The 25,772-nt window shown below is 43.3% G+C and overlaps 1 protein-coding gene, 1 non-coding gene and 1 pseudogene across 9 annotated transcripts in view; all 3 read right to left on the bottom strand.

Moving 5' to 3' along the window:
• Nucleotides 1-25,772, bottom strand: part of STIL (STIL centriolar assembly protein) — an 83,246-nt gene that overhangs the window by 40,822 nt on the left and 16,652 nt on the right. For 3 of the 7 annotated variants that reach the window (XR_007923643.2, XM_051856492.2, XM_051856491.2), the window contains 8 exons: nt 25,685-25,768; nt 18,673-18,780; nt 16,502-16,614; nt 16,025-16,212; nt 14,879-15,126; nt 10,498-10,581; nt 5,092-5,178; nt 79-229 (listed from right to left, as the gene is read on the bottom strand). Coding sequence is in view for 6 of the 7 variants with exons in the window: in XM_051856492.2 (XP_051712452.1) it covers nt 79-229; nt 5,092-5,178; nt 10,498-10,581; nt 14,879-15,126; nt 16,025-16,212; nt 16,502-16,614; nt 18,673-18,780; nt 25,685-25,725 (1,020 nt within the window). In the remaining variant the exon portion in view is untranslated. Of the gene's footprint in view, nt 1-78; nt 230-5,091; nt 5,179-10,497; nt 10,582-14,878; nt 15,127-16,024; nt 16,213-16,501; nt 16,615-18,672; nt 18,781-25,543; nt 25,644-25,684; nt 25,769-25,772 lie in introns of all 7 variants that reach the window. The other 4 variants (XM_051856498.2, XM_051856497.2, XM_051856494.2 and 1 more) reach the window with 3 other exon arrangements.
• LOC100340502 (sodium/potassium-transporting ATPase subunit alpha-1-like) lies at nt 5,361-8,818 on the bottom strand (annotated as a pseudogene). The gene is made up of 2 exons (XR_011390172.1): nt 8,420-8,818; nt 5,361-8,072 (listed from the first exon to the last, which is right to left on the bottom strand). The product of XR_011390172.1 is annotated as a sodium/potassium-transporting ATPase subunit alpha-1-like (transcript).
• Nucleotides 21,719-21,825, bottom strand: LOC127493783 (U6 spliceosomal RNA). Its single transcript, XR_007924327.1, has one exon. It is a non-coding gene; the product is annotated as a U6 spliceosomal RNA (small nuclear RNA).

Raw genomic sequence — 25,772 nt, 5'->3', positions numbered from 1 at the left:
GCCTCCAAACAGTTGTTAATATACCAGGTGTGTTAGCTCCAAACAGTTATTAATATACCAGGTAATCAAATGACTTACTTTGAAAAGATGTAATGTTTCTTGGCTGGTTAGTAACTGAAACTGAAGGTCACAGATCCCAACGTCACAAGGAAGGCATTCATAAAACTCAGGTTCCTTATGTGTCACAGAGTAGAGAACTATGATGAAATTTCCAGATTCTGAAAAAACCCTGGACATAAAATGCATTTAATTAAAATATACTGAGGTAAACTTCATGGGAGGTACTTAATCTAGTTAACAGATTGACTAAAGAGTCCAATTTTTGGAAGAAAACTGGGAGGCAAATTTATGCATACTTCTTAATGTTAATTTTTAATTTTTAAAATATATTTTATAAAAGAAAAAACAAAAAACATAAAAAGAAGAAAAATAGAAAATATATTGTTATGAAATACAAGGGATCCTCGGGGCCGGCGCCATGGCACAGTAGGTTAATCCTCTGCCTACGGTGCCAGCATCCCATGGGGGCACCAGTTCTAGTCCCGCTGCTCCTCTTCCAATCTGACTCTCTGCTGAGGCCTGAGAAAGCAGCAGATGATGGCTCAATTGCTTGGGCCCCTGCACCCACATGGGAGACGTTTAGAAACACCTGGCTCCTAGCTTCAGATTGGCACAGTTGCAGCCATGTGAGGAGTGAACCAAAGGAAGGAAGACCTTTCTCTCTGTCTCTCCCTCTCACTCTCTGTAACTCTACCTCTCAGATAAATGGATTAAAAAAATCTTTAAAAATAAAAAAGATAGAAATACAAGGGGTCCTCAAAAAGTTCATGGAAACTGTTTATCAGAAAACTACATATGGAGTGCAAAATTTTTTAGACCAAAATACACTTGTCTTTTTATTTTTTTAAAAATTTAAAAATATTTATGTTATATGAAAGGCCGAGTTATGGGGTGGAGGACAGAGACAGAGATTTTTCTATCCACTGGTTCATCCCACAAACAGCCACAACAGATGGAGCTGGGCCAGGAGCTTCTTCTGGGTCTTTCACATGTGTGCCTGCAAGCACTTGGGCCATTCTGCTGCTTTCCCAGGAGCATTACCAGGGAGCTGGATTGGAACTGGAGCAGCCAGGAATAGAACTGGCCCCATATGGGACGCCAGTGTTTAAGGTAGAGGTTTAATCTGCTACATCACAGCACTGGGCCCCTGAATTTGTCTTTTGAGATGATTCTGCCATGAACTTTTGGAAGTTCACTCATACATACTCCTTATAAAAACCTCAAACCAAACTGAAATGTATAAAATGGAGAATGAAAATCACCCCACTCTACTCTATAGTTTAGGGAATACTTACAGAATTTTTCAAGCACCCACCAATGTTCTATATAATTCAACAAAAATGGAGATACAATTTGCAACAGCTTTTATAAAATTATAAAAAATTTTTATAAGAAAAAATTATTTCCCCAATGCAGAAAGAAAGACAGAAAGGGGGAGTGGATAGAGACAGATCTTCCATATGATGGTTCACTACCCAAATTGCTGGAAGACCTGGACCTAAGGCAAGCTGAAGCCAGGAGCCTGGAACTCTTTCCTGGTCTCCTATGTGGGTGGCAGAGCCCAAGCACGTGGGCCATGTTTCACTGCTTTCTCAGGTACTCAAAAACTGGTACTCCAACATGGGATGTCAGCGTCCCAAGTATCAGTTTACCTTGCCTCACCATAACACCAGCTCCACAACTGTTACTTTTGAATATGACAATCTACCTTATATCTCTTCCTATATCACTATTCTGTATTATCACTCAGGGTCTTCCATCCACTGGCTTGCTCCCCAAATGGCCACAATAGCCAGAGTTGGGCCGGTTCAAAGCCAAGAGCCAGGAACTTCCTCTGGGAAGTTCCTGCACCACACAGGTGCAGGAGTCCAAGCACTTGGACATTTTCTGCTTTCTCAGGCCATAGAAGAGAGCTGGATAGGAAGTGGAACAGCTGGGACTCGAACTGGGACCCATATGTGATGCCAGAACCACAGGCTTAGGCTTAGCCTACTATGCCACAGCGCCAGCACCCTTACGCTTTTTTTTTTTTTTAACAGGCAGAGTGGATAGTGAGAGAGAGAGACAGAGAAAAAGAGAGAAAAAGGTCTTTCTTTTGCCGTTGGTTTATCCTCCAATGGCCACCATGGCTGGCGCGCTGCGGCCGGCGCACCGCACTGATCCAAAGGGGTGATCCCATGCGGTGCAGGGCCCAAGCACTTGGGCCATCCTCCACTGCACTCCTGGGCCACAGCAGAGAGCTGGACTGGAAGAGGGGCAACCGGGACAGAATCCGGTGCCCTGACCAGGACTAGAACCTGTGTGCCGGCGCCGCAGGCGGAGGATTAGCCTAGTGAGCTGCGGCACTGGCCAAGATTTTCTATTTCAATAAGTACATCTGGAGTAGGCAAACCCTTTCCAAGTAAGATAGAAAAAAGACTGATAAGTTTGACTTTTAAAGAAAAGTCTGCTGGGGCTGGCGCTGTGGCGCAGACGGTTAAAGCCCTGGCCCACAGCGCCGGCATCCCATATGGGCGCCGGTTTGAATCCCGGCTGCTCCACTTCCGATCCAGCTCTCTGCTATGGCCTGGGAAAGCAATAGAAGATGACCTAGGTCCTTGGGCCCCTGTACCCATGTGAGAGACCCAGAGAAGCTCCTGGCTTCTGGTTTCAGATTGGCTCAGCTCTAGCCATTGTGGTCATTTGGGGAGTGAACTAGTAGATGGAAGACCGCTCTCTCTCTCAGGCTTTACTTCTCTCTCTAACTCTGTCTTTCAAATAAATAAAATACATCTTTAAAAAAGAAAAAAAGTCTGCAAAAAATACTATTAACTAAAGTTAAATGTAAAGACAATTGGGGGGTATCTTTGCTTTCATATACTCATACACATACTTCTCTGTATTATATTACACACACACACATATAAGTAGGCTGGGAAGCAAGAGGTCAATGTGCTCTTACAAAGCAAATGACGGTGCCGGCGCCGTGGCTCAATAGGCTAATCCTCCGCCTGCGGCGCCAGCACACCAGGTTCTAGTCCTGGTCAGGGCGCCGGATTCTGTCCTGGTTGCCCCTCTTCCAGGCCAGTGGCCCGGGAGTGCAGTGGAGGATGGCCCAAGTGCTTGGGCCCTGCACCCCATGGGAGACCAGGAGAAGCACCTGGCTCCTGCCTTTGGATCAGTGCGGTGCGCCGGCCGCAGCATGCTGGCTGCGGCGGCCATTGGAGGGTGAACCAACGGCAAAGGAAGACCTTTCTCTCTGTCTCTCTCTCTCTCACTGTCCACTCTGCCTGGAAATAAAAAAAAATAAAATTAAAAAAAAAAAAAAAAAAAAAAAAAAAAAAAACAAAGCAAATGACGGGCCTGTCTCATGACACAGTGGGTTGAGCCACTGCCTGCAATGCTGGTACCCTACATGAGCACCAGTTTGAGTCCTGGCTGCTCTACTTCTGAACTACCTCCCTGCTTATGGACCTGGGAAAGTAGTGGAGGATGGCCCAAGTACTTGGGCCCCTACTATCCATGTGGGAGACCTAGATGGAGTTTCAGGCTAAATAAATTTTAAAAAAGACGCCCAATCCAAGAGAAAAAGGCCAGAAGACACAAATTATGGTTTTCAAGAGATGAGGTCATAAAACACTGGAAAGGGGTCAGCATTGTGGTATAGCAGGGTAAAGCTATCAACACAGTTCCCTGCTAATGGCCTGGGTAAAGCAGCAGAAGATGGCCCAAGTACTTAGGCTCCTGCCACCCATGTGGGAGACCTGAATGAAGCTCCTAGTACTGGCTTCAGCATGACCCAGCCCCAGTGGTTGCAGCCATCCAGGGAGTGAATCAGCGGATAGAAGGTTGATCGATCTCAGTCTCTTTCTCTCTCTGTAACTTTCAAATAAAGAAATGAACAACTCTTTAAAAAATTGGAAAGGATAATTTTTTGTCTATCACATTAGCAAAGAACAAAAGTTTAACAATGGGGGCCAGTGCAGTGGTATAGCAAGCTAAGCCTCTGCCGGAGGTCCCGACTTTTCCTCTTCCAATCCAACTCTCTGCTAAGCAGAGGAAGATGTCCCACATGCTTGGGCCCCTACACCCATGTAGGAGACCCAGAAGAAACTCCTGGCTCCTGGCTTTGGACTGGCCCAGCTCAGGCCATTGCGACCATTTGGGGAGTGAACCAGCAGAAAGAAGACCTTTCTCTCTGTCTCTCCCTTTCTCTGTAACTCTACTTCTCAATTAAATAAATAAAATCTTTATAAAAAACATTTAACAATGGCCCTCTACTTAGCTCTCTGAACTCATCTCCTGCTACTCTCCCTTTCCCTCACTCTTCACTAGCCACAGCAGCCCCCTTGCCGGGCCTTGAAGAGACAAGGTAAGTTTTCACCCAGGATCTTTGCATTTGATGTGTCCTTTATCACAACAGCCACAGGACTTACTCCTTCACCTCAAGTATCTGCCTCCCTGACCACCTATTTAAAACTGCAACTCTGTACCTGCCACTATCCTGCCACAACATCCTCCTCCTGGCTTTATTTTTCTCCACAGAACTCATCATTGTTTTTTGTTGTTGTTGTAGTTGTTGTTTTGTTTTGTTTAATTTATGGTTATAGAAAGACATCTTCCATCTGCTGGTTCATTCCCCAAATGGCTGCAATGGCCAGGGTTAAGCCAGGCCAAAGCCAGGAGCTTCATCTGGGTCTTCCATGTGCATGCAGGGACCCAAGTATTGGGCCATCTTCTGCTGCTTTCCCAGGCACATTAGCAGGGAGCTGGATAGCAACTGGAGCTGCATAGAGTTGAACTACAGCCCAAGTGGGATACTGCCATCACAGTCAGCAGTCTTCCCACTACTCCACAATGCTGACCCCTATAAGAAACCCCTATAAAGTTAAAATGCCGACCCCTATATAAAACCCCTATAAGGTTTTTCTTAATGTACTTGTTTATTAGTGCTGTGGAAGTTTAAGGTAATATTATATGAATTTTAAATGAGACCAATAAAATACAAATGGAGGAAAAGAGAAAAATAAGTACTGCAGGACTATCACTTGCCTTTCTTGAATAGCAGAACTGAACATGTATCGCAAGCAGCAAGCCCATACTTGAGGACTATAGATATGTATAATTCCAGAGAGCCAACTAAAAGAAAAAAATAGAAATTAAAAACCAGTCATTTACTAATGAACATACTTTATGTTCTCAAGGTAATATTAACCAGCAACATGTTAAAAGGCACAAATAACAAATCAACAAGCACCAGAGTATGCTGATACTTAAGAAAGAACAATGAAGTTACTTCAGAGTCTACGTGGCATTGTGGCCAGCACGTTAAGCTACTGCCTGCAACACTGGTGGGGGATGGGGCACTAGTAGTAGGTTTCCTTCTCCACCCAGCCTCCAGGGCGCCGCCTGATGATGAGCTTCCTGATTTCGTCATACACGAAGATGAGGAGAGAGTAGGGGAAGGCACAGAACCACCAGGTAGGCTTGAGGGGATACATCCTAAGGGCAACGCCCATTCCAGGGCAGGAGAGGAAGGCAGCCAGGGCTGTCTCTTCAAAGAGGCCAAATATCAAGATCTTGTACTTCATGCCCTGCTGGAAGACGGAATTCCTCCTGGTCTTGCAGATGACCAGATCAGCCCACTGTACCACCACGATACTGACGAAGAAGGCCATGTGGCAGGTGAACTCCACGATCTTCCTCTGCTCGTAGGTCCACTGCTGCCCGCAGCTGTCTTCCACGTCGTTGATCTAGCGGTCATCCCAGTCCACTCGGATGCCCAGCAGGTGGAAGGGGAGGAAACCATTCTCAGCCAGAATCACGAAGTACGTGAAGAAGCCCCCGAGGGCCTGGATCATACCAATCTGTCCGTAGGCCATGCTGATCAGCCGCTCGTTCACCAGTTTGTCCATTTTGGGATTTCTGGGCTGCCTCTTCATGATGTCACGGTCAGCTTGCTCATAAGCCAGGGAGATGGCAGGAACCATGTCAGTGCCCAGGTCAATGCACAAGATGGTCACGGTCCCCAGTGGCAGTGGAATGTTTGCAATGATAAATATCAGGAAGGGGGTGATCTCTGGAATGTTACTGGTCAGGGTGTAGGCAATGGATATCTTCAAGTTATCAAAGATCAGATGACCTTCCTCCACGCCAGTCACAATGTAGGCGAAGTTGTCATCCAGGAGGATCATGTCCGTGCTTGCTTGGACACGTCGGAGCCCGCAATGCCCATGGCCTCGCCGATGTCTGCCTTCTTCAGAGCAGGAGAGTCACTGACACCGTCGCCGCTGGCAGCCTTCCACAATGATGAGCTTCTGCTGCGGGGAGGTCCTGGCGAACACGATCTCCGTGTGGTACTTCAGGATGTCATCCAGCTGCTCGGAAGTCATGTCCTTCAGGTCACTGCCATGCATGACGCAGGCCTTGGTGTCTCTGGGGTTCACCTGGCTCACTGGGATGTTGAGGCGGGCAGCAATGTCTTCTACGGTCTCATTGCCTTCAGAGATGATGCCCACACCTTTGGCGATGGCTTTGGCTGTGATGGGATGGTCTCCCGTGACCATGATGACTTTAATTCCAGCACTACACTTGCCCACGGCATTGGGGACAGCTGCCCGTGGAGGGTCAATCATGGAGATGAGCCTGATAAAGCAGAGGTTTCCACAGGGAAGTTCACTTCATCGGTGTCAAACTGGAATCCTTCAGGGAACTGTTCGTCTGGCAGAAGGTGGCAGAACCCTAGCACTCGCTCGCTGAGGCCCCCCAGCTCCAGGTAGGCGTTCTGAAAGGCAACCTTCAACTCCTCGTCCAGGGGCTGCTCCTTGCCGTGCAGGAGGATAGAGCTGCACCGGTCCAGGATCCTTTCTGGAGCGCCCTTCATCACCAGCAGGTGCCGCGGCTCATTGGCGTTGAGGTTCTTATGAATGGTACTTATTGGTGGAGTTGAAGGGTGTCTCGACGATTTTGGTGTATCTCTCCCTCATCTCCTTCATGGAACCGCAGCACAGCTCGATGCACTTCAGGAGTGCCGACTCGGAGGCATCCCCTGCAACAGCCCGCTTAAGAATAGGTAGGTTTTCCTGGTTGGCCTGAAACACCGCCCTGTTACAGAGACCTGCGATTCTGGACAAGGCGAGCCAGGTGGCTGACGTTTTGTCGAATGAGACATCACTCTGGTTCTCTGTCGTGTCAGCTTCGTGGATCTGACTGTCAAACCACATGTGGGCCACTGTCATCCGGTTCTGAGTCAGAGTTCCAGTTTTATCTGAGCAGATGGTGGATGTGGACCCCAAGGTCTCCACAGCTTCCAAGTTCTTCACCAAGCAATTTTTCCTTGCCATGCGTTTTGCAGTAAGCATCAGACACACCGTGACGGTGGCCAGCAGACCTTCTGGCACGTTGGCTACAATGATGCCGATGAGGAAGATGACAGCTTCAAGCCAGGTGTATTCGAGGATCAGAGAAAGGATGAAGAAAGACACACCCAGGAACACAGCCACACCCGTGATGAGGTGGATAAAATGTTCAATTTCTGCAGCAATGGGTGTCTGGCCCCCTTCTAGCCCAGAAGCAAGTGTGGTGATTCTTCCCATCACCGTGCGATCCCCAGTGTATATAACGACGCCACATGCAGTGCCTTCAACACAGTTGATGAAAAAGGCGGCGATGTTCCTCGTCTCCAGTGGGTTTTCATTTGTAAAATCCGGAGACCTGGTCTGGGGTTCTGATTCACCAGTGAGTGAGGAGTTATCCACCTTGCAGCCGCCGCCGATATGATTCTGAGGTCAGCAGGGATGCGGTCTCCCCCCTTCACTTCCACCAGGTCCCCGACCACCACATCCTCTGCATTTATGCTCATCTTCTCACCATTTCGAATCACCAGGGCTTGCTGAGGGACCATGTTTTTTAAGGACTCCATGATCTTTGAGCTTTTCACTTCTTGATGGTAGGAGAAGCAGCCAGTGATGATCACGACCGCAGCCAACACCACGCCAAGGTACAGATTATCGTTGTCAAAATCCTCTTCCGGCCGGCGCCGCGGCTCACTAGGCTAATCCTCCGCCTTGCGGCACCGGCACACCGGGTTCTAGTCCCTGTCGGGACGCCAGATTCTGTCCCAGTTGCCCCTCTTCCAGGCCAGCTCTCTGCTGTGGCCAGGGAGTGCAGTGGAGGATGGCCCAAGTGCGTGGGCCCTGCACCCCATGGGAGACCAGGAGAAGTACCTGGCTCCTGCCATCGGATCAGCGCGGTGCGCCAGCCGCAGCACGCCAGCCGTGGTGGCCATTGGAAGGTGAACCAATGGCAAAAGGAAGACCTTTCTCTCTGTCTCTCTCTCTCACTATCCACTCTGCCTGTCAAAAAAAAAAGAAAAAAAAAATCCTCTTCCGTAGCAGCTAGGATGCCGTAAGCCAGGAAACAGAGAATCGCTCCGATCCACAGCAGCATGGAGAAGCCCCCGAACAGCTGCCGACAGAACTTCACCCATTCAGGAGTGGTGGGAGGGCGAGTGAGGGTGTTGGGCCATCTTGGGCCAGGATCTCAGCAGCTCGAGCAGTTGTCAAGCCTCGGCTCAGGTCTGTCCCGTATTTCCGATGCAGCTCATCAAGGCTGTTTGTGGTCATCCATAGAAACTTCTTTCTTTAGTTCATCCATGTCCCTCTCCTTCTTGGCCTTTTTGCCCTTTTTGTCGCCATGTTCGGAGATGGCTGCAGGTTCATATTTATCGCATCCAACCCCCTTCCCCATGATCGCAGTACTCTGAGCCCGGCGCCAGGTCCTATGGCGGTGAGGCGGAGAGGAGAGGAAAAGAGCAGCTCCCGGCCAAGAGCGAGTGGGGCCGGGGGAGCCAAGCGCGGGGAGCTAGGGCTGCACTGGGCGGGAGGGAGGGAGGGTGGCAGGCGGCTCAGGCTGACGCCGCCGCCGCTGCTGTTGGGGCTGCTACCACTGCTGCTGCCACGTGTCCTCCTCCTCCCGCTGCTGCTCCGCGCCCCAGACCCCGCCGCAGCTCAAGCCCGCGCCACCTGCTCACTTCCTAAAATATGCAACCTGCGTCTGTGAATATTTTTATATACAGATTTTCTATAAACTTTTTGAAGACCTCTTCATATATCCATATAACTATATCTAGAGAGAGACAAAAAGAGTGAGAAGAAGCATGTCTGTATTCTCTTCTACCTGAGATATGGAAGAGAAAATGGTAAACAGTAGTAAAAGAAAGCTGCTAGAATGAATTACCTTAGACAGAATGGGCTAAATTAGAGGAGACTGAAGTTTGTAATCAAAAACTACTCTATAGAGTTGTTGAGAGGATTAAATGCCATAATATATTTTGGTACTCTGTGACACAGAAGCCTTTTAACAAATATTCACTTAGACATCAATAACCTATAGCCAATACCAAGACCACAGCAAATAGACTCTAAGTAGATTTCATGGTCCAGAGACCAGCTGTACGTTCTCATTAACTTGCACATGCCATTCCCTCACATGAGTTTCCTTTCCCAATAATCCTCCCTTCTACTAGTGAAACAATTAAAGGTCCAGCCTACATGTACCTTTCCTAAGATAGTACCCCATCATGCCTCTTTCACAAACAGTAATAGTCCTCACTCTATCCTGCTCATTTTATAATAAATCATATTCTTTATTAGTTCTTTGTGTGAATATTTGATTGCCTCATTTTGAACATAAATTCTTTGAGGAGTTTTAAGCCCCCCAAAAGCACAAAGCATAATACTACATATATGGTAAGCACTCAGTAAATACTGAATGAACTTAAGTTTCTCAATGATTTGTCCTTTAACCACTAACTGAACAGAAGTGGGCTCTGGGTTCTTCAAAGTACCAAAGGACGAGGGTAATGAGAGAAAGCTGAAAAAGGGGGAACTCTAAGACTACAACCTCAACCAGAAAAATTCAACTTTTATCTGATTTATACATAGGAATTCTTCCTAAGACTAGGCAAAATCCTATTTCAGCTGATTTTATTATTAAAAAAGAATGCTTATGAACTGGCCTTTGATGATCTGAACATAGTACTACTGATTCACACGCTTGTATATATCTGAATACATAATTAGCTTAAAAATGCTTTAAAAGGAGCCAGTGCTGTAGTGTAGCAGGTTAAGCCGCCATCTGCATTCCCAGCATTCCATATTTCCCGGTTGTTTTACTTCCAAATTCCCTGCTAATGTGCCTGGGAAAGCCACAGAAAATGGCCCAAGTACTTGGGCCCCTGTACCCATTTGGGAGATATAGACAGAGCTCTTGGCTCCTGGCTTTGACTGGCCCAGCCCTGGCCACTGCAGCCATCTGGGGAGTGAACCAACAGATGGAAGACCGTCCTCTCTCTTTCTCTCTCTGCCTCTCCTTCTGTCTCTGTAATTCCTCCTTTCAAATAAGTAAATAAATAAAGCTGTTAAAAAAAAAAGTTTTAAGAAATAATCCAACACTTACATTCCTACTAATGGTAGAGAATAAACCTTGGGATCAGATTCCAGCAAAAGTAACAATTTGCGTGTTTCATCCATGGTAAGATACCTAAACAGAAGACATTCATGTGAAAGCAAATTAAAGTATGTACTTCCTGCCTAAAACAGACAATCTGAGTGCTAAAGCATATTTTAAGTCAGGCACATGGTTGATACAAACATTATCACACATGGAAAACAGTTCAAAATGTTTGACTCAGTAAAAACAAAATTCCAGTAAGAGGAAGAGATGAAGGAGATTTAATGTCTTCAAACTTCTACTATATATGACTTTTAAAACTTTACTGATAACTCACTTAATCAAATATTTAACACAAAGGCAGACAAATTCAGGACTAAATAAATTTCCCTGGAAGAATCTCCTGTTACTGGAAGTGTTCAAACATCCAGCTTGAGTTAACAGGACTGCAAGAGATGTAACTTCTCACTAAAGGAGGTAACTTAAGGGAGGTATAATCGACCACCTTGTACTAAAAAACTTTGGAACCATCACGATAAAACCGTAAAGCTAGGGCCGTACTGTGGCACAGTAGATTAATCCTCCACCTGCAGCGCCAGCATCCTATATGGGAGCTGGTTCTAGTTTTGGTTGTTCCTGTCCTGATCCAGCCCTCTGCTATGGCCTGGGAAAGCAGTAGAAGACGGCCCAAGCACTTGGGCTCCTGCACCTAAGTGGGAGACCCGGAAGAAGCTCCTGACTCCTGGCTTCGGATCAGCCCAGCTCCAGCCACTGTGGCCATTTGGGGAGTAAACCAACGGATGGAAGACCTTTCTGTCGTACCCTCTCACTGTCAGTAACTCTACCTCTCAAATCAATAAAATCTTAAAACAAAACAAAACCTAAAGCTTTCTGTTCCCCAAAAGGACATTATACAACATTTATATATCATTATATTTATTACTGGCAGTAGGCTTTGGGAATATAAAAAAACTGAGGTAGAATTGTTGAGAGTTAATTTCATTGTTTTGGTTTTAAATCACCTACAAGGGAGACCTGTATCACATTCCTGGCTCCCAGCTTCAGCTGTTCATTGTATTTGGGAAGCAAATCAGCAGAAATGAGAGCTCCATCTACCTCTTTGTCTCTCAAATAAATTAATTTTTTAAGATTGAGTTAATTAAAGCCATGTTAAAAAGTCTTGGTAGCACCACTGATGATGATCTATGTTATTGTTAAAATAACCCTAATACACAGATAATGAACTTATCAGGCTATGTGACAAGAAGATTAAGCCTGAATTGGCATAAAATTTATGTATCAACAATGATACTTAAACTTGCTTTGCATGGCTTCCCTCTGCCTTATCTTTAAAAGATAAATTCTTATCTTTAAAAGAATTAGTTCAGGCTTTCCATGATCTTCCCAGGCAATTTTGACACACCTTCCTACTTCCCCAACTCTATATTTAAACCCCCATTATAATACATCAAGTTTAGATGCTAAGATACATAATGGACAGTAAGTACGATTTTTAAAAATGTATTTCCAGAGTCTAACACAATACCTACTACACAGTGAATTCTAGTATTATGGTGAATAAATGAATGTAAGCAGTTGCAGAAAAGAACAAATGTATCAGATTAAATTCTAGACAGGTAAGGACAAGGGAAATAGACATTTGGATAGAATATTGAGCATGTAGGGTCTGGCGCCGTGTTTAGAAGGTTAAGCCTCCACCTGTGGCACCAGCATCTCAAATGGGCACCGGTTTGTAACCTGGCTACTCCTCTTCCAATCCAGCACTTTGTTAATAGCCTGGGAAGGCACTGAAAGATGGCTCAAGTGCTTGGGCCCCTGCACCCATGTGGGAGACCCAGGAAGAAGCTTCTGGCTCCTGGATTCAGATCCGCCCAGCTCTGGCCATTGCGGCCATTTGGGGAATAAACCAGCGATGGAAGACCTTTCTCTCCGTCTCTCCTTCTGTAACTCTGCCTCTCAGATAAATAAATAAAATCTTTAAAAAAAAGAATATTGACCATGCTAGTTACTATTAGCATGCAAGGGGTCACAGATGGATAATTCAAAGGTAAATTCATGTTGTAAAGGTAAATGGGAGGCCGGCGCCGCGGCTCACTAGGCTAATCCTCCGCCTAGCAGCGTCGGCACACTGGGTTCTAGTCCCGGTCGGGGCGCCGGATTCTGTCCCGGTTGCCCCTCTTCCAGGCCAGCTCTCTGCTGTGGCCAGGAAGTGCAGTGGAGCATGGCCCAAGTGCTTGGGCCCTGCACCCCATGGGAGACCAGGAAAAGCACCTGGCTCCTGGCTCCTGCCGTCGGATCAGCGCGGTGTGCCAGCCGCAGCGCGCCGGCCATTGGAGGGTGAACCAACGGCAAAGGAAGACCTTTCTCTCTGTCTCTCTCTCTCACTGTCCACTCTGCCTGTCAAAAAAAAAAAAAAAAAAGGTAAATGGGCATGGATATTAAAAAAAAATAGGGGCCAGCGCTGTGGCCTAGCAGGTAAAGCTGCTGCCTGCTGTGCCAGCATCCCATATGGGCACCACTTCGAGTCCCAGCTGCTCTACTTCAGATCCAGCTCTGTGCTGTGGCCTGGGAAAGCAGTAGAAGATGGCCCAAGTCCTTGGGCCCCTGCACCCGCGTGGGATACCCTGAAGAAGCTCCTGGCTCCTGGCTTTGTATCAGTGCAGCTGCAGCCATTGTGGCCATTTGGGGAGTGAACCAGCGGATGGAAGACCTCTCTCTCTGCTTCTCCTTCTCTGTGTAACTGACTTTCAATAAATAAATAAATCTTTAAAAAAAAGAAAAAAATAATATTCTAATAAATTTCAATAAAAATTCCACATTTCAGTTAAGAAACACTAATAAAATTAATAAATGTTCCATTTATTTAATTCAAATTATCGTCTGATTACTATGACGTTGGCCACTCCAGGTCTTCGGCATTCACCAACACTTTTTCCTCTGTGTACTTCAACCTGAAAGCATCACTGGGCAGAACCTGAGGCTCTAAAAGGGCTTTTGTTGCTACTCCATGGACTTTCTAAAAGCAAAATTCTCTTTTCTTCACCTTCTTTTGAAAAGTTATTTTTAGATACAACTTGGGAGTTGAGCCCACCCTGGCAAATATTTACAGTTCTAGAGAATTTACAGGAAGTAGGATGGAGTCAGTGGGAAAGGAAGCCAGAAGTATAAGGCTCAGAGCTACCTCTGGTCAACACTTTAAAGCAGAAGGTGCTAAGATAATTGAAAATTAATCATGATGGCCGGCGCCGCGGCTCAACAGGCTAATCCTCCGCCTAGCGGCACCGGCACACCGGGTTCTAGTCCCAGTCAGGGCGCCGGATTCTGTCCCGGTTGCCCCACTTCCAGTCCAGCTCTCTGCTGTGGCCAGGTTGGGCCCTGCACCCCATGGGAGACCAGGAAAAGCACCTGGCTCCTGGCTCCTGCCATCGGATCAGCGCGGTGCGCCGGCCGCAGCGCGCCGGCCGCGGCGGCCATTGGAGGGTGAACCAACGGCAAAGGAAGACCTTTCTCTCTGTCTCTCTCTCTCACTGTCCACTCTGCCTGTCAAAAAATAAAAATAAAAAAAAATTAATCATGATGTGAAGGGGAAGGGGAGAGGGAGTGGGAGAGGGGAGCGTTGTGGGTGGGAGGGAAGATACGGGGGGGGAGGAGGCTATTGTGGTCCATAAGCTGTACTTTGGAAATTTATGCTCATTAAATAAAAAAAAAAAGCAGAAGGTGCTTACAGTGTCTAACCCAGTTCAGCAGACAACAGATAAAAAAAGCAGATGAGGATTCAGAGAAGCAGTGGCTGAGGATTAGAAAGCATACTCTTGCCTTACATTTCCTTAAGAAACTAAGAGTGGTGATAAGAAACTAGAGAAGGCTCTGCTCCAGCTATGTGAGAAAGCTCTACCCTCAAGTAGTTGACAGTTTGTTAAACAAGAGTAAATGTTAAGTTTTTATTTCATTATCCCTTTTCTCTACCTGCAGTGTTCATCATTCACAGTTAAAACCACATATTACAAATTCTCCAGCCTCTCTTAGGTTCAAAACTATTCATTATAGCTTACAATCCTAAAACTGAGGCAAAATACAAAGGAAAATTAGTACTAGAAGGTACTTTTTCCAATATTTTCAAATCATAAAATATCAACCAATTTTCATATAATTTTTACTACCAAATTTTATGGGATGGTGGACAACAACTCTTTGAAGGAAAATTCTGTATTCAAAAAAATTAACCATGTTTTTCTTTCCTGGTTATTGATCAAGTCACCAGTTCTCTGGCATGTAAACAAACTGCAAAATTATATTATGTGGATACCTTAGAAAATATACTAATGTATCCAATATTTAACATTTTGGATTAATATCTTTTACTTACCCATATTTATAGGTTCCTTGAACTTGAGAAATATTCAAATTACTGCTTAAGTTTCTTGCCAGAGCTGTTGGAATAATAGGAATGGGTCTCACAGGTGTGCATCTGAAGTTATTTGCTAGGGTTACTGCTGCCCAATGCAATTCAAAATCCACGTCGTCCAAATTCTCCTGGGAAGTGATATGAGCTCTTAGGGAAAGCAGCTTACCACAGTCCAAGGACTCTTTGCTACATACATGGTGCTGCAAAGCCTGAGGAATCAATATGACACAATTACTTTAAAACTTTGAAATGTGCCCTTACCTCTGAAGCTCACTTTATATTGGTGTATATATATGTATAGTATCTTACAATGACAAAATTAAATTAGTTCTGATTTATCACATTCTCTCATTTCATCCATGTGACCAAAAGTTTACAATAATTACTTCAGAAAAATAAGATTTATTGTCCCATGGTCCACCACAAGTTTCCAACTTAGATATCCCAGCAGCACCTTGAATTTTTATTGGGAATGTCTACCTCTAATAAATATTTACTCTACGGGAAAAAAAAAAGTCACCAATTCTGACTCAGCCTCAGAGAATATAATATCCCTTCCTCTTTGGTTCTTCTTGTTACTCTGAATTATGAAATTATTTCTTCCTCAGTATTTGCTCTACCCACTGTGTCCTTTCTTATCTCACTGCCATCACTCTATTAGCAACATACCTGCCTCTAATGGACACCCAACTACTTCAATGGTCTAACTACTCAGAGGCTACTCTCTCTGAGTTAATCTACCCTACCAGATTAACTGCTTCTGACAGTATTTCCTCTTTGCAGAAACTTTCAATGGATACATGGCCCATATGACAAAATTTAAATTCTTTAGCCAGAAAATAAGTCTGTCTCTTACCTGACCAATCTAATATTCCAGTATGGTTGTCCATAAATCCAGCAGAAATCTACACCCCTAAGAACTCTAAGCACATCTAACTTTCCTATCTTGATCACACTGCTTCCTTTTCTGAAATGCTACCAATATCACCCATCCAGGATTGTGCCCTCAAAAACTACATCTAACTGAATTTGTTAAAATATAACATAGAATGCCTAGTTTGATACCTGGTTTAAATGAAGAATAAGTGATTTACCAATGAATCTCACCTTAAAAGTTGAACTCAAGTCATCTGCATTGTGAACCATCACTTCTCTTGAACAAAGTCCTTGAGTATGAATTTTGCATGGAATCAAAAAATCTCCAGGAAGAGAAGCACTAGGAGTTCTTTCTAAACATTCAGGTACTTCTCTACCAGGATCAAAGCGATCTACTATCAATGTCACACCTTCTTCATCTAAAGAATGAAAATAACAGCTATTATATAATATGCTCATTTATAAAGTTCAAATCAAACAAGGCTACCTTTCAGCAAAGCACTTAGTCCATAACAACAGTAAACTTTTAAAAGTGACTTGCTGATACATTCTACCTGACTAGATTGTAAAGTCTGTGTGAGTCACTCATCCTCATAATCTTGTATATGGCAAAGGAAATCAACAAAAAGCACATACAATAGCTGGCTGAGTCAATAAATACAAATGCTATTATAGCCACACAAGTAATTTTTTTTTATAGTACATTACCTTCATCCACTGTGAGAGAACCAACTAAAAAGCATGACAAATTTTTTTGATTCTGCTTAGCATGACGATAAGCAAGTCGAAGGGTCTTTTCAGTCACCAAAAGCTTTGGATTTCTGAAAAACAAAAAAAAATCCTTTATGGATGTGGTAGATTTTATGTCCTTAAAAAAGCCTCTCCTCTGTGAAATGCTAGCTAAAATATAAAACACACATCTTTTAAAATATTCAGAAACATTATTTTCAGGAAATCCCAGAGTCAAAGGCAGGGGTTAAAGAGGGTCACCAGGAAATAAGAATGGCAGTAACCAGACACTGAAGCTAGAGTTCTTCTCTAGGTATTTACTTAACTTTATGAACCAGAGCAGGTATCAACAAACAACGAAGCTGGTATCTTATTTTTGTAAATAAAGTTTGATTGAAACAGTCACATCTACTTGTTAACATATTATCTATGGACTTCAGGTATTAGCATTGTTGAATGTAGACTATAGCTATGATTAAAATATATAATGACATTTAAGAAAAAACTATGAACAAGAAACAAGATACTATGAAAAAAAATATTAGGTAAATTTGAAAAAGAACCATATAGAATTTATAAGGACTAAAAAAATATAAAAAATGGATTATGCAATTAATCATGGATAATACATAAATGTTATTATTCTATATACAATATTCGTATTTCCAACTGAAAAAGCTTAAATGAACAAGTTAGATGGAAGCTTAGCACAGCTACAGAGAAAATTAGGGGGTGTGGATATAGCTTAGTAGTTAGGCCATCAGTTGGGAGGCCTATATCCCATATGGGAATGCCTGAATTCATGTCCCAGCTGCATCTCCTGATGCCAGATTCCTACCAATGCACACTCTGGGAGGCAGCAGGTGGTATCAAGTAGTCAGGTTCCTACCACCCTAAAATAAAATAAATATGTACAGAAAGTTTTTAAAGGTTTATTTATCTACTATTTAGTTCAAAGGCAGAGTAACACAGGAGAAGAGGGAAGGAGAGAGAGAGGGAGACTGGTGGGGGTGGGGCAAAGAGAGTAATAAAGGGATAGATATTCCACCTGCTGGTTCACTCCCCAAAAGACCACAATATCCAGGTCTCTGGGTCAGGTATTCCATCCAGGTTTCCCAAAAGGATGGCAGGAACCCAAGTACCTAGGCCATCATCTGCTGCCTCCCAGGACATTAACAGGAAGCTGGATCAGAAAGGGAGCAACTGCAATTCAAACCTGGATGCCAGCATCACAAGCAATGTCTCCTTTGTTTTTTAAAGATTTCCTTATGGGGCTGGCGCTGTGGCTTAACCCAGTGGGGTTAAGCCGCTGCCTGCAGTGCTGGATCCCACATGGGCACCAGATCGAGCCTCAGCTGCTCAACTTCCAATCCAGCTCCCTGCTATGGCCTGGGAAAGCAGTGGAAGATGGCCCAAGTCCTTGGGCCCCTGCACCCACATGGAACACCTAGAGGAAGCTCCTGGCTCCTGATCGGTGCAGCTCCAGCTGTTGCAGCTGTTGAATCTTCTGGGGAGGACCACTCTCTCTCTCAGCTCTTTCAAAATGAATAAATCTTTTTAAAAAAGAAAAAAAAAAGATTTACTTATTTCTTTGAAAGACAGCGTCAGAGAGAGAGAGACAGAGATCCCTTTTTAAAAAGATTTTTTTTTTTTTTTGAAAGGCAGAGTTAGAGAGAATCTTAAATCTGCTGGATCACTCCCCAAATGGCCCCAATGGCCAGGGCTGGATCAGATGGAAGTCAGGAGCCTGGAGCTTTATCTGGGTCTCCCAAGTAGGTGCAGGGACTCAAGCACTTGGGCCATCTTCACTGCTTTCCCAGGCACATTAGCAGGGAGCAGGATCAGAAGTACAGCAGATGGGACTTGCACCAGCACCCATATTGGATGCCAGCATCGTAGGTGGCAGCTTAACCAACAATGCCACAAGGCCAGCCCTGTAGGCAGCATCTTAACTAACTGCTGTGCCACAGTGCTGGCCCCCACAAGGAACAGATTTAAAAAGAAGCACGACTATTTTCTCAAAAGGGAGCTTTTAAATTTTTTAAAAGTAAAGGGGAAAAGAGTATTTGGTCACAATAAACTTTGTCATACACATTCTTTTATAACTCCTGTTTGCACTAGTTTGATTGGAAAAGGGTGACAATGTATACCTGTAGTAACAGAGATGTAAGTAGATGAAATCTCCAATTGGCATTGGGTTCCAGAGTGCACATTTTGATGGAGGAAAATAAAAAGGCACCATCCTACTCGAAGGAAACCTTAAAAAATTAAATTAAAGCATAAGAAGAAGCCTACTTAATAAAAATTTGGTAAGAAACAGTTAATCATCTTTAAATGACAGGGCTTTTCAGATTACCTTTGCAATTCAAAAAATATTTTTAAACTGTTAAAAAAGAAAAAACACTTATTGCTCTATATCAGAATAAGCACTCAAATATGGGTATGGTTCTTTTTTCCTATTCATATGTAAACTTATATACATACAAGCTTTGAAAAAAGAAATGGCTGATCAATCCTATAAAATCCTCTTTAAGTAACAGAAAAATGAATATAAACCATTCCTTTACCCTTAAATTTAAAATTAAAATCTGTCTTTCTGAACTAATTCCTAGATAATTCGTAAATAATACCTAATAAGAAAATGAAAAGAACAAAAACTAGACAGTCTAATTTCTTTCTCAGGGCTTCCAAATTTGGTATTTTGAGCCCTATCATGCAAGTTCAGTTACTGAAGTATCAACAGGACATCACGGCCAACAATTCCTTAACAAAGACCTTGGGAAAGTATAAAACAAGGTTTCAATGTTAAAAATATAGGATTGGCCGGCGCCACGGCTCACTAGGCTAATTCTCCACCTGCGGCGCCAGCACACCGGGTTCTACTCCTGGTTGGGGTGCCGGTTCTGTCCCAGTTACTCCTCTTCCAGTCCAGCTCTTTGCTGTGGCCCAGGAGTGCAGTGGAGGATGGCCCAAGTCCTTGGGCCCTGCACCCGCATGGGAGACCAGGAGAAGCACCTGGCTCCTGGCTTCAGATCAGCACAGCGCGCCGGCCGTGGCGGCCATTTGGGGGGTGAACCAGCGGAAGGAAGACCTTTCTCTCTCTCTCTCTCTCTCTCTCTCTCTCTAACTCTGCCTGTCCAAAAAAAAAAAAAAATATATATATATATATATATGTATATATAAGGTAACATCACAAAGTTTTCATTCTACCTGAATAACATGAAAAAAATACAGTCAGGAAGACAATGGAAAAGGAATACTGATGAGAAAATTGCAGTCAAAGTCATACAAACTAAAGAAACTCTCAGTTAGCTTCCTTCCTCCAACTACATCTGCACGGAGGTAGCCTAGTAAGTAGTTGAATTGACAGAATGTTTTTCATATCCTCAGAATACCTTGTTCTACATCTTGTATCTAGAACATGTATCATCTGATGAAGCTTCTCCACTAAGACTAGCCTCAGATCTTTCTTTCTTTCAAGGTCCTGGACATAACTAGAGTATTTTGCATTCCTTCTAACCTTATACACTCAATTTCAGTTCAGTCTTCTCAATGTCCACAAATAAAACATACTAAAGCATGATGAAAAATATTATTTATTTATAATACATACAAATATAGTTAAAATATAAATTTATATTTATATTCATATTCTTTATTTCAGTTACTCAGTTATATTTCACCTCTTTTGAATTCCTACACACTCAGAACTTGAGATTTATAAAGCTGACTACAAAATTATTTCTTAAAATCACAAGAAATAGATTTAAGAAGAAGGATTATTTTATCTGAAGGGAGCTTCTGAATCATAAAGAAAAAATCATAGTGGGCATTTTATATGCAATATTTCTCACTAAAAGATGCCTGAATCACCTCATTATCTACTTTCTTGGTAACTGTAACTTCCCTAATTTCATACAGCAATTAAGTAGCAGAGTTGAAATTCAAATTTATGTGTGTCTCATTTCAAAGCTTATACTTCTATAAGCTGAATGATGTAGTAAAGTTTGGGTTCAAATTCTGACTCCAACATATTCCTGCTGTGTGCTTTCAAATCCTTGTTGGAGTTCAAAATATCTATATAAAGAATTTTCAATCTCCCAAATTATGAGGACAGTATGAGTTTGAGAAATTTGTTTTTTAATAGAAAGTTTTATTTGATAAATATAAATTTCATAAGTACAACTTTTGGATTACAGCAGTTCTTCTCCCCATACCTGCCCTCCCACCCCCAAACCATCCCACCTCCTACTCCCACTCCCATCCCATTCTTCATTAAGATTCATTTTAATTATCTTTATATATAAAAGATAAACTCTATACTAAGTAAAGATTTCAACAGTTTGCACCCACACAGACACACAAAGTATAAAGTACTGTTTGAAGACTAGTTTTACCATTAATTCTCATAGTACAACATATAGGACAGAGATCCTACATGGGGAGTAAGTACAGTGTCTCCTGTTGTTGATTTAATAATTGAGGCTCTTTTCACGAGCTGCCAAGGCTATGGAAGCCTCTTGAGTCCACAAACTCCAACATTATTTAGACAGGGCCATTTGCAAAGTGGAAGTTCTCTCCTCCCTTCAGAGAAAGGTACCTTCTTTGATGGCCCCTTCTTTCCACTAGACTTACTCACAGATCTTTCATGTAGGTCATTTTTTTACCACAGTGTCTTGGCTTTCCATGCCTGAAATGCTCTCATGAGCTTTTTAGCCAGATCCAAATACCTTAACGGCTGATTCTGAGGCTAGAGTGCTGTTTAGGGCGTTTGTCATTCTATGAGCCTGCTTCCCATGTTGGATCATTCTCTCCTTTTTAATTCTATCTATTATTATTAGCAGACACTTGATGTTATTTATGTGATCCCTTTGACACTTAATCCTATCTTTATGATCAGTTACGAACTTAAACTGATCACTTTAATTAGTAAGATGGCATTGGTACCTGCCAACTTAATGAGATTTGGAGTCCTATGGCAAATTTTTAGCTTTACCCTTAGGGATAAATCCGAGGGAACGTGTGCCAAACTGTACAACTCCTCCTCTCTTATTCCCATTATTATTTTTAACAGGGATCAATTTTCAATTAGATTTAAATACCTAAGAATAATTCTGTGTTAAGTAAAGAGTTCAACCAATGGTATCAAGCAGAAAAGGTTAGTACTAAAAAGAATAAAATAGTAAGCTGTTCCTCAAATTTATGGACTACTTCATGAATTTGCGTGTCATCCTTGCGCAGGGGCCATGCTAATCTTCTCTGTATCTTTCCAATTTTAGTATATGTGCTGCTGAAGTGAGCACGAGTTAAAGAAATTTGTTCAGGGGGTCGGCACTGTGGAATAGTGGGCAAAGCCACTACTTGAAGCACCAGCATCCTATATGGGCGCTGGTTTGAGACCTGGCTGCTCTACTACCAGCCCAGCTCTCTGCTATGGTCTGGGAAGGCAGTGGCCCCTGCGCCCCTGTGAGAGACCCAGAAAATGCTCTTGGCTCCTGGCTTCGAATGGAAGCAGTTCTAGCCATTGTGGCCATCTGGGGAGTGAATCAGCAGATAAAAGACTTCTCACTCTCCCTCTCTCTCTCTACCTTTGCTTCTCTGTAACTGCCTTTCAAAGAAATAAACAAATCTTTAAAAAAAAATGTGTTCAGGGTCAGTGTTGTGGTGTAGTGGGTTAAGCCACTGCCTGTGATGCCAGCATCCCACATGGGCACCAGTTCAAGTCTCAGCTGTTCCACTTCCCATTCAGCTCCCTCCTAATGCACCTGGGAAAGAAGCAAAATATGGCTCAAGTATTCAGGCCCCTGTACCCACATGGGAGACCTGGGTGAAGCTCCTGGCTTCAGCCTGGCCCAACCCTGTCCGTTGCTGCCACTTGAGGGATGACCTAGTAATTGGATGATCTCTTTCTCTGTATCTCTCTTCTTTCTGTAACTCTGCCTTCCAAATAGATAAATCTTTTAAAAAACTTTTGTCCAAAGTCACAAAGCTAGTGACAAAATTATAAGTTTGTCTAATATATTTATAATTTACCTATCAGTGAAAGACAGTGTAACATAGGGACTGAAAGCAAGGAATCTGGAATTAACTGCTTGGGTCTGAAACCTGGCTTCAAACAAAAATTTTTTTTTTTTTTTTTTTTTTTTTAATTTTTTACAGGCAGAGTGGACAGTGAGAGAGAGAGACAGAGAGAAAGGTCTTCCTTTGCCGTTGGTTCACCCTCCAATGGCCGCCGCTGCAGCCGGCGCACCACGCTGATCCGATGGCAGGAGCCAGGATCCAGGTGCTTTTCCTGGTCTCCCATGGGGTGCAGGGCCCAAGCACCTGGGCCATCCTCCACTGCACTCCCTGGCCATAGCAGAGAGCTGGCCTGGAAGAGGGGCAACCGGGACAGAATCCGGCGCCCCGACCGGGACTAGAACCCGGTGTGCCGGCGCCGCAAGGTGGAGGATTAGCCTATTGAGCCACGGCGCCGGCTTCAAACAAAAATTTTTAAATATTTATTTATTTATTTATTTGAAAGGCAAAGACACAGAGAAGGGAAGAGAAAGGGAGAGAGAAAGAGAAAGAGAGGAAGAGAAAGAAAGAGAAAAAGAGGAAGAGAAAGAGAGAGAGAACGCGCCATCTTCCATCTACTGGTTCACTCCCCAAATGGCCACAATAGCTGGGGCTGGGCCAGGCTGAAGCCAGGAGCCAGGAGCTTCTTCCAGGTCTCACATATGGGTGCAGAGGCCCCAAAGACTTGGGCCATTCTCTGGTGTTCTCCCAGATGCATTAGCAGGGAGCTGGATCGGAAGTGGAGCAATCAAATAGGCACCCATAAGGGATGCTGGCACTGCAGACAGAGGCTGAACCTTTCACGCCACAGCGTTGGCCCCTGACTTCCAAATTTACTAGTTTAGGTGACCTTGATCAAGTTAATTCTATTCTCATTACCTCAGCTTCTTCATTCATTAAATGGGCTATCAGTACTTCCTTGCAGAATTATACTGAATATTAAGTGAGTCAATATAGGTCAAATATAGAAAGCAATTCCTATTTCACTGTAAGTGCTCAAAGTTGGCTGTTTCTTTTTTACCCTCAGCAGTCAACAGTACCTTTTTAGCCCAATCTGCACTACTTCAGGTTACTTCCTCAGCAGTACAGAGTAGAAGTCAGGTTAGGTTTAAATCCTAGCTGTGCAACTTACTAACTCACCTTGGGTTGGCTAATATCTCTGTGTTAATATCTCTGTGCTATAGTTTCTTGAATTAAAAAAATAAAATTAGTAATAATAGAGCCTATCTCATGGGTTTTTTGTGCATATTAAATATAAATGTGTGTCAAGTGCTAAGCACAGCACCTTGTACACAGCAAGACTTCAATAAATGTATGCAAGGGCCGGTGCTGTAGCACAGTAGGTTAATCCTCAGGCTGCAGCACCAGCATCCCATATGGGCACCGGTTCTAGTTCCGGCTGCTCCTCTTCCAATCCAGCTCTCTGCTGTGGCCTGGGAAAGCAGTAGAAGATGGTCCAAGTGTTGGGCCCCTGCACCAGCATGGGAGACCGGGAAGAAACTCCTGGCTCCTGGCTTTGGATCTGCACAGCTCCAACCATTGTGGCCATTTGGGGAGTGAACCAACAGAAGGAAGACCTTTCTATCTCTCCCTCTCACTGTCTGTAACTCTACCTCTCAAATAAATTAAAAAAAAAAAAAAAGGAAAGAAAATAAATGCAAAGAACTTATTATTAAAAATAAATAAATAAATAGGGGCCAGCTCCATGGCACAGAAGGTTAATTCTCTTCCTGTTAGACCAGGAAGAAGCTCCTGGCTTCGGATCGGCGCAGCGCCGGCAGTTGTAGTCATCTGATGGGGGGGGGGGGACCAACAGAAGAAAGACTCTGTCTCTCCATTTCACTGTCTGTAACTCTGCCTCTCAAATAAATAAATAAAAAATCTTTAAGAAAAAAAAAAATAAATGTATGCAAGTAGATTTTGCAAGCCAGGAAGAAGCACACTGCAACTTGCGCCCTGAAACTGGGTGCAAAATTCTGCATGTATGCATGTAAATGTTTTATTTTAGGGAATGAAATACAGGGCTCTTATCAAATATCCTAAGTGGTTAACATCCACCTTCACCCCTCCTCCCACTGCCACACCCACATTACTCAGAACTGCTGTCTTAAATCCCAGAGATTACTGAAAACCAGAGTCCACTAAATGAATAGAAGAAACTAGAGTTCAATATATCAGGAATAACCAGTTTAAATCATACGTGTATGTGTTACTTAAATGTAAGGAATTAATTTGACCCTACAGTCAATCTGACAACAAAACAAATAATATATTTAACTTGTTGTTCAGCTGTACCTTTCAAAAACAGAGGTGGCAGTGGGGTAGAATAGAAAGGCTAAAATTAAAGCAAAATATGATAGCCTCCTTGGCTCACATGGTCTTCATCAAGAACATCTGGCACAAGGAAAAACAATACAGAGAATAAAGGTACCCCATGGAACCAACTGTAGTTTGGAAGAAAAAAATTTCACATGTCAGCATTGTTTCTCCCTAGGGGAAAAAGAGCCTAATCCAAGGGCCCAATAACATAAGCCAATTTGCTTGGTCCCCATAGTAATGACAGACTGAGAAAATCAGGAGACAGGTGGCAAGCTCCTCCTTTCTATCCCACATTGAGTGGGAGATTTGGGGACATTTAAGGAACTCGGTATACACAATGTGAAATTCTCATCAAGAAACTAGTGTCTAGAAGGAAGAAAGCCAACTACTTCTGTACTTTTCTAGGATATAAATAAATACCTATGTAATTATTATCATTAGAAGTTCAGGTATTATTTCTCATCAATAAAAAGATTTTCTGTGTAATTAAAATTAAGCAAAGGTGGTAATAAAATAATATTTACTAAGCATCTGCTATGTTCCACTTTAGTTTATTAATCTCATTTAATCCTTCACGGATATTACCATCCCCATTTTTCAGATGAGAAACAGACTTAGTTAACTAACTTGATCAAGGTCACCCACCTAGAAAGTGGTAGAGTTGGGATATGGACCCAGATTTTCCTGATTCTAGATAACGCTCTTTCTTCTCTTTGAACCTATTGTCTCAATTTATGCAAGCAGCTGTGGAGAAAAAAAAAAGCATTTTACAAAAAATTTCTATACCTTGTATTCATCTGAGGCCTTACAGGACATATAGGCTCCATAATACTTGATCAATGATTTATTCAATTTCAAATCCTCAGTACCCTAA

This window comes from Oryctolagus cuniculus, chromosome 7, assembly GCF_964237555.1.
Source record: "Oryctolagus cuniculus chromosome 7, mOryCun1.1, whole genome shotgun sequence".
NCBI lineage: Eukaryota > Metazoa > Chordata > Mammalia > Lagomorpha > Leporidae > Oryctolagus > Oryctolagus cuniculus.
The sequence above is the reverse complement of the archived record's forward strand: the minus strand, read 5'-3'. Positions and strand labels throughout refer to the sequence as shown.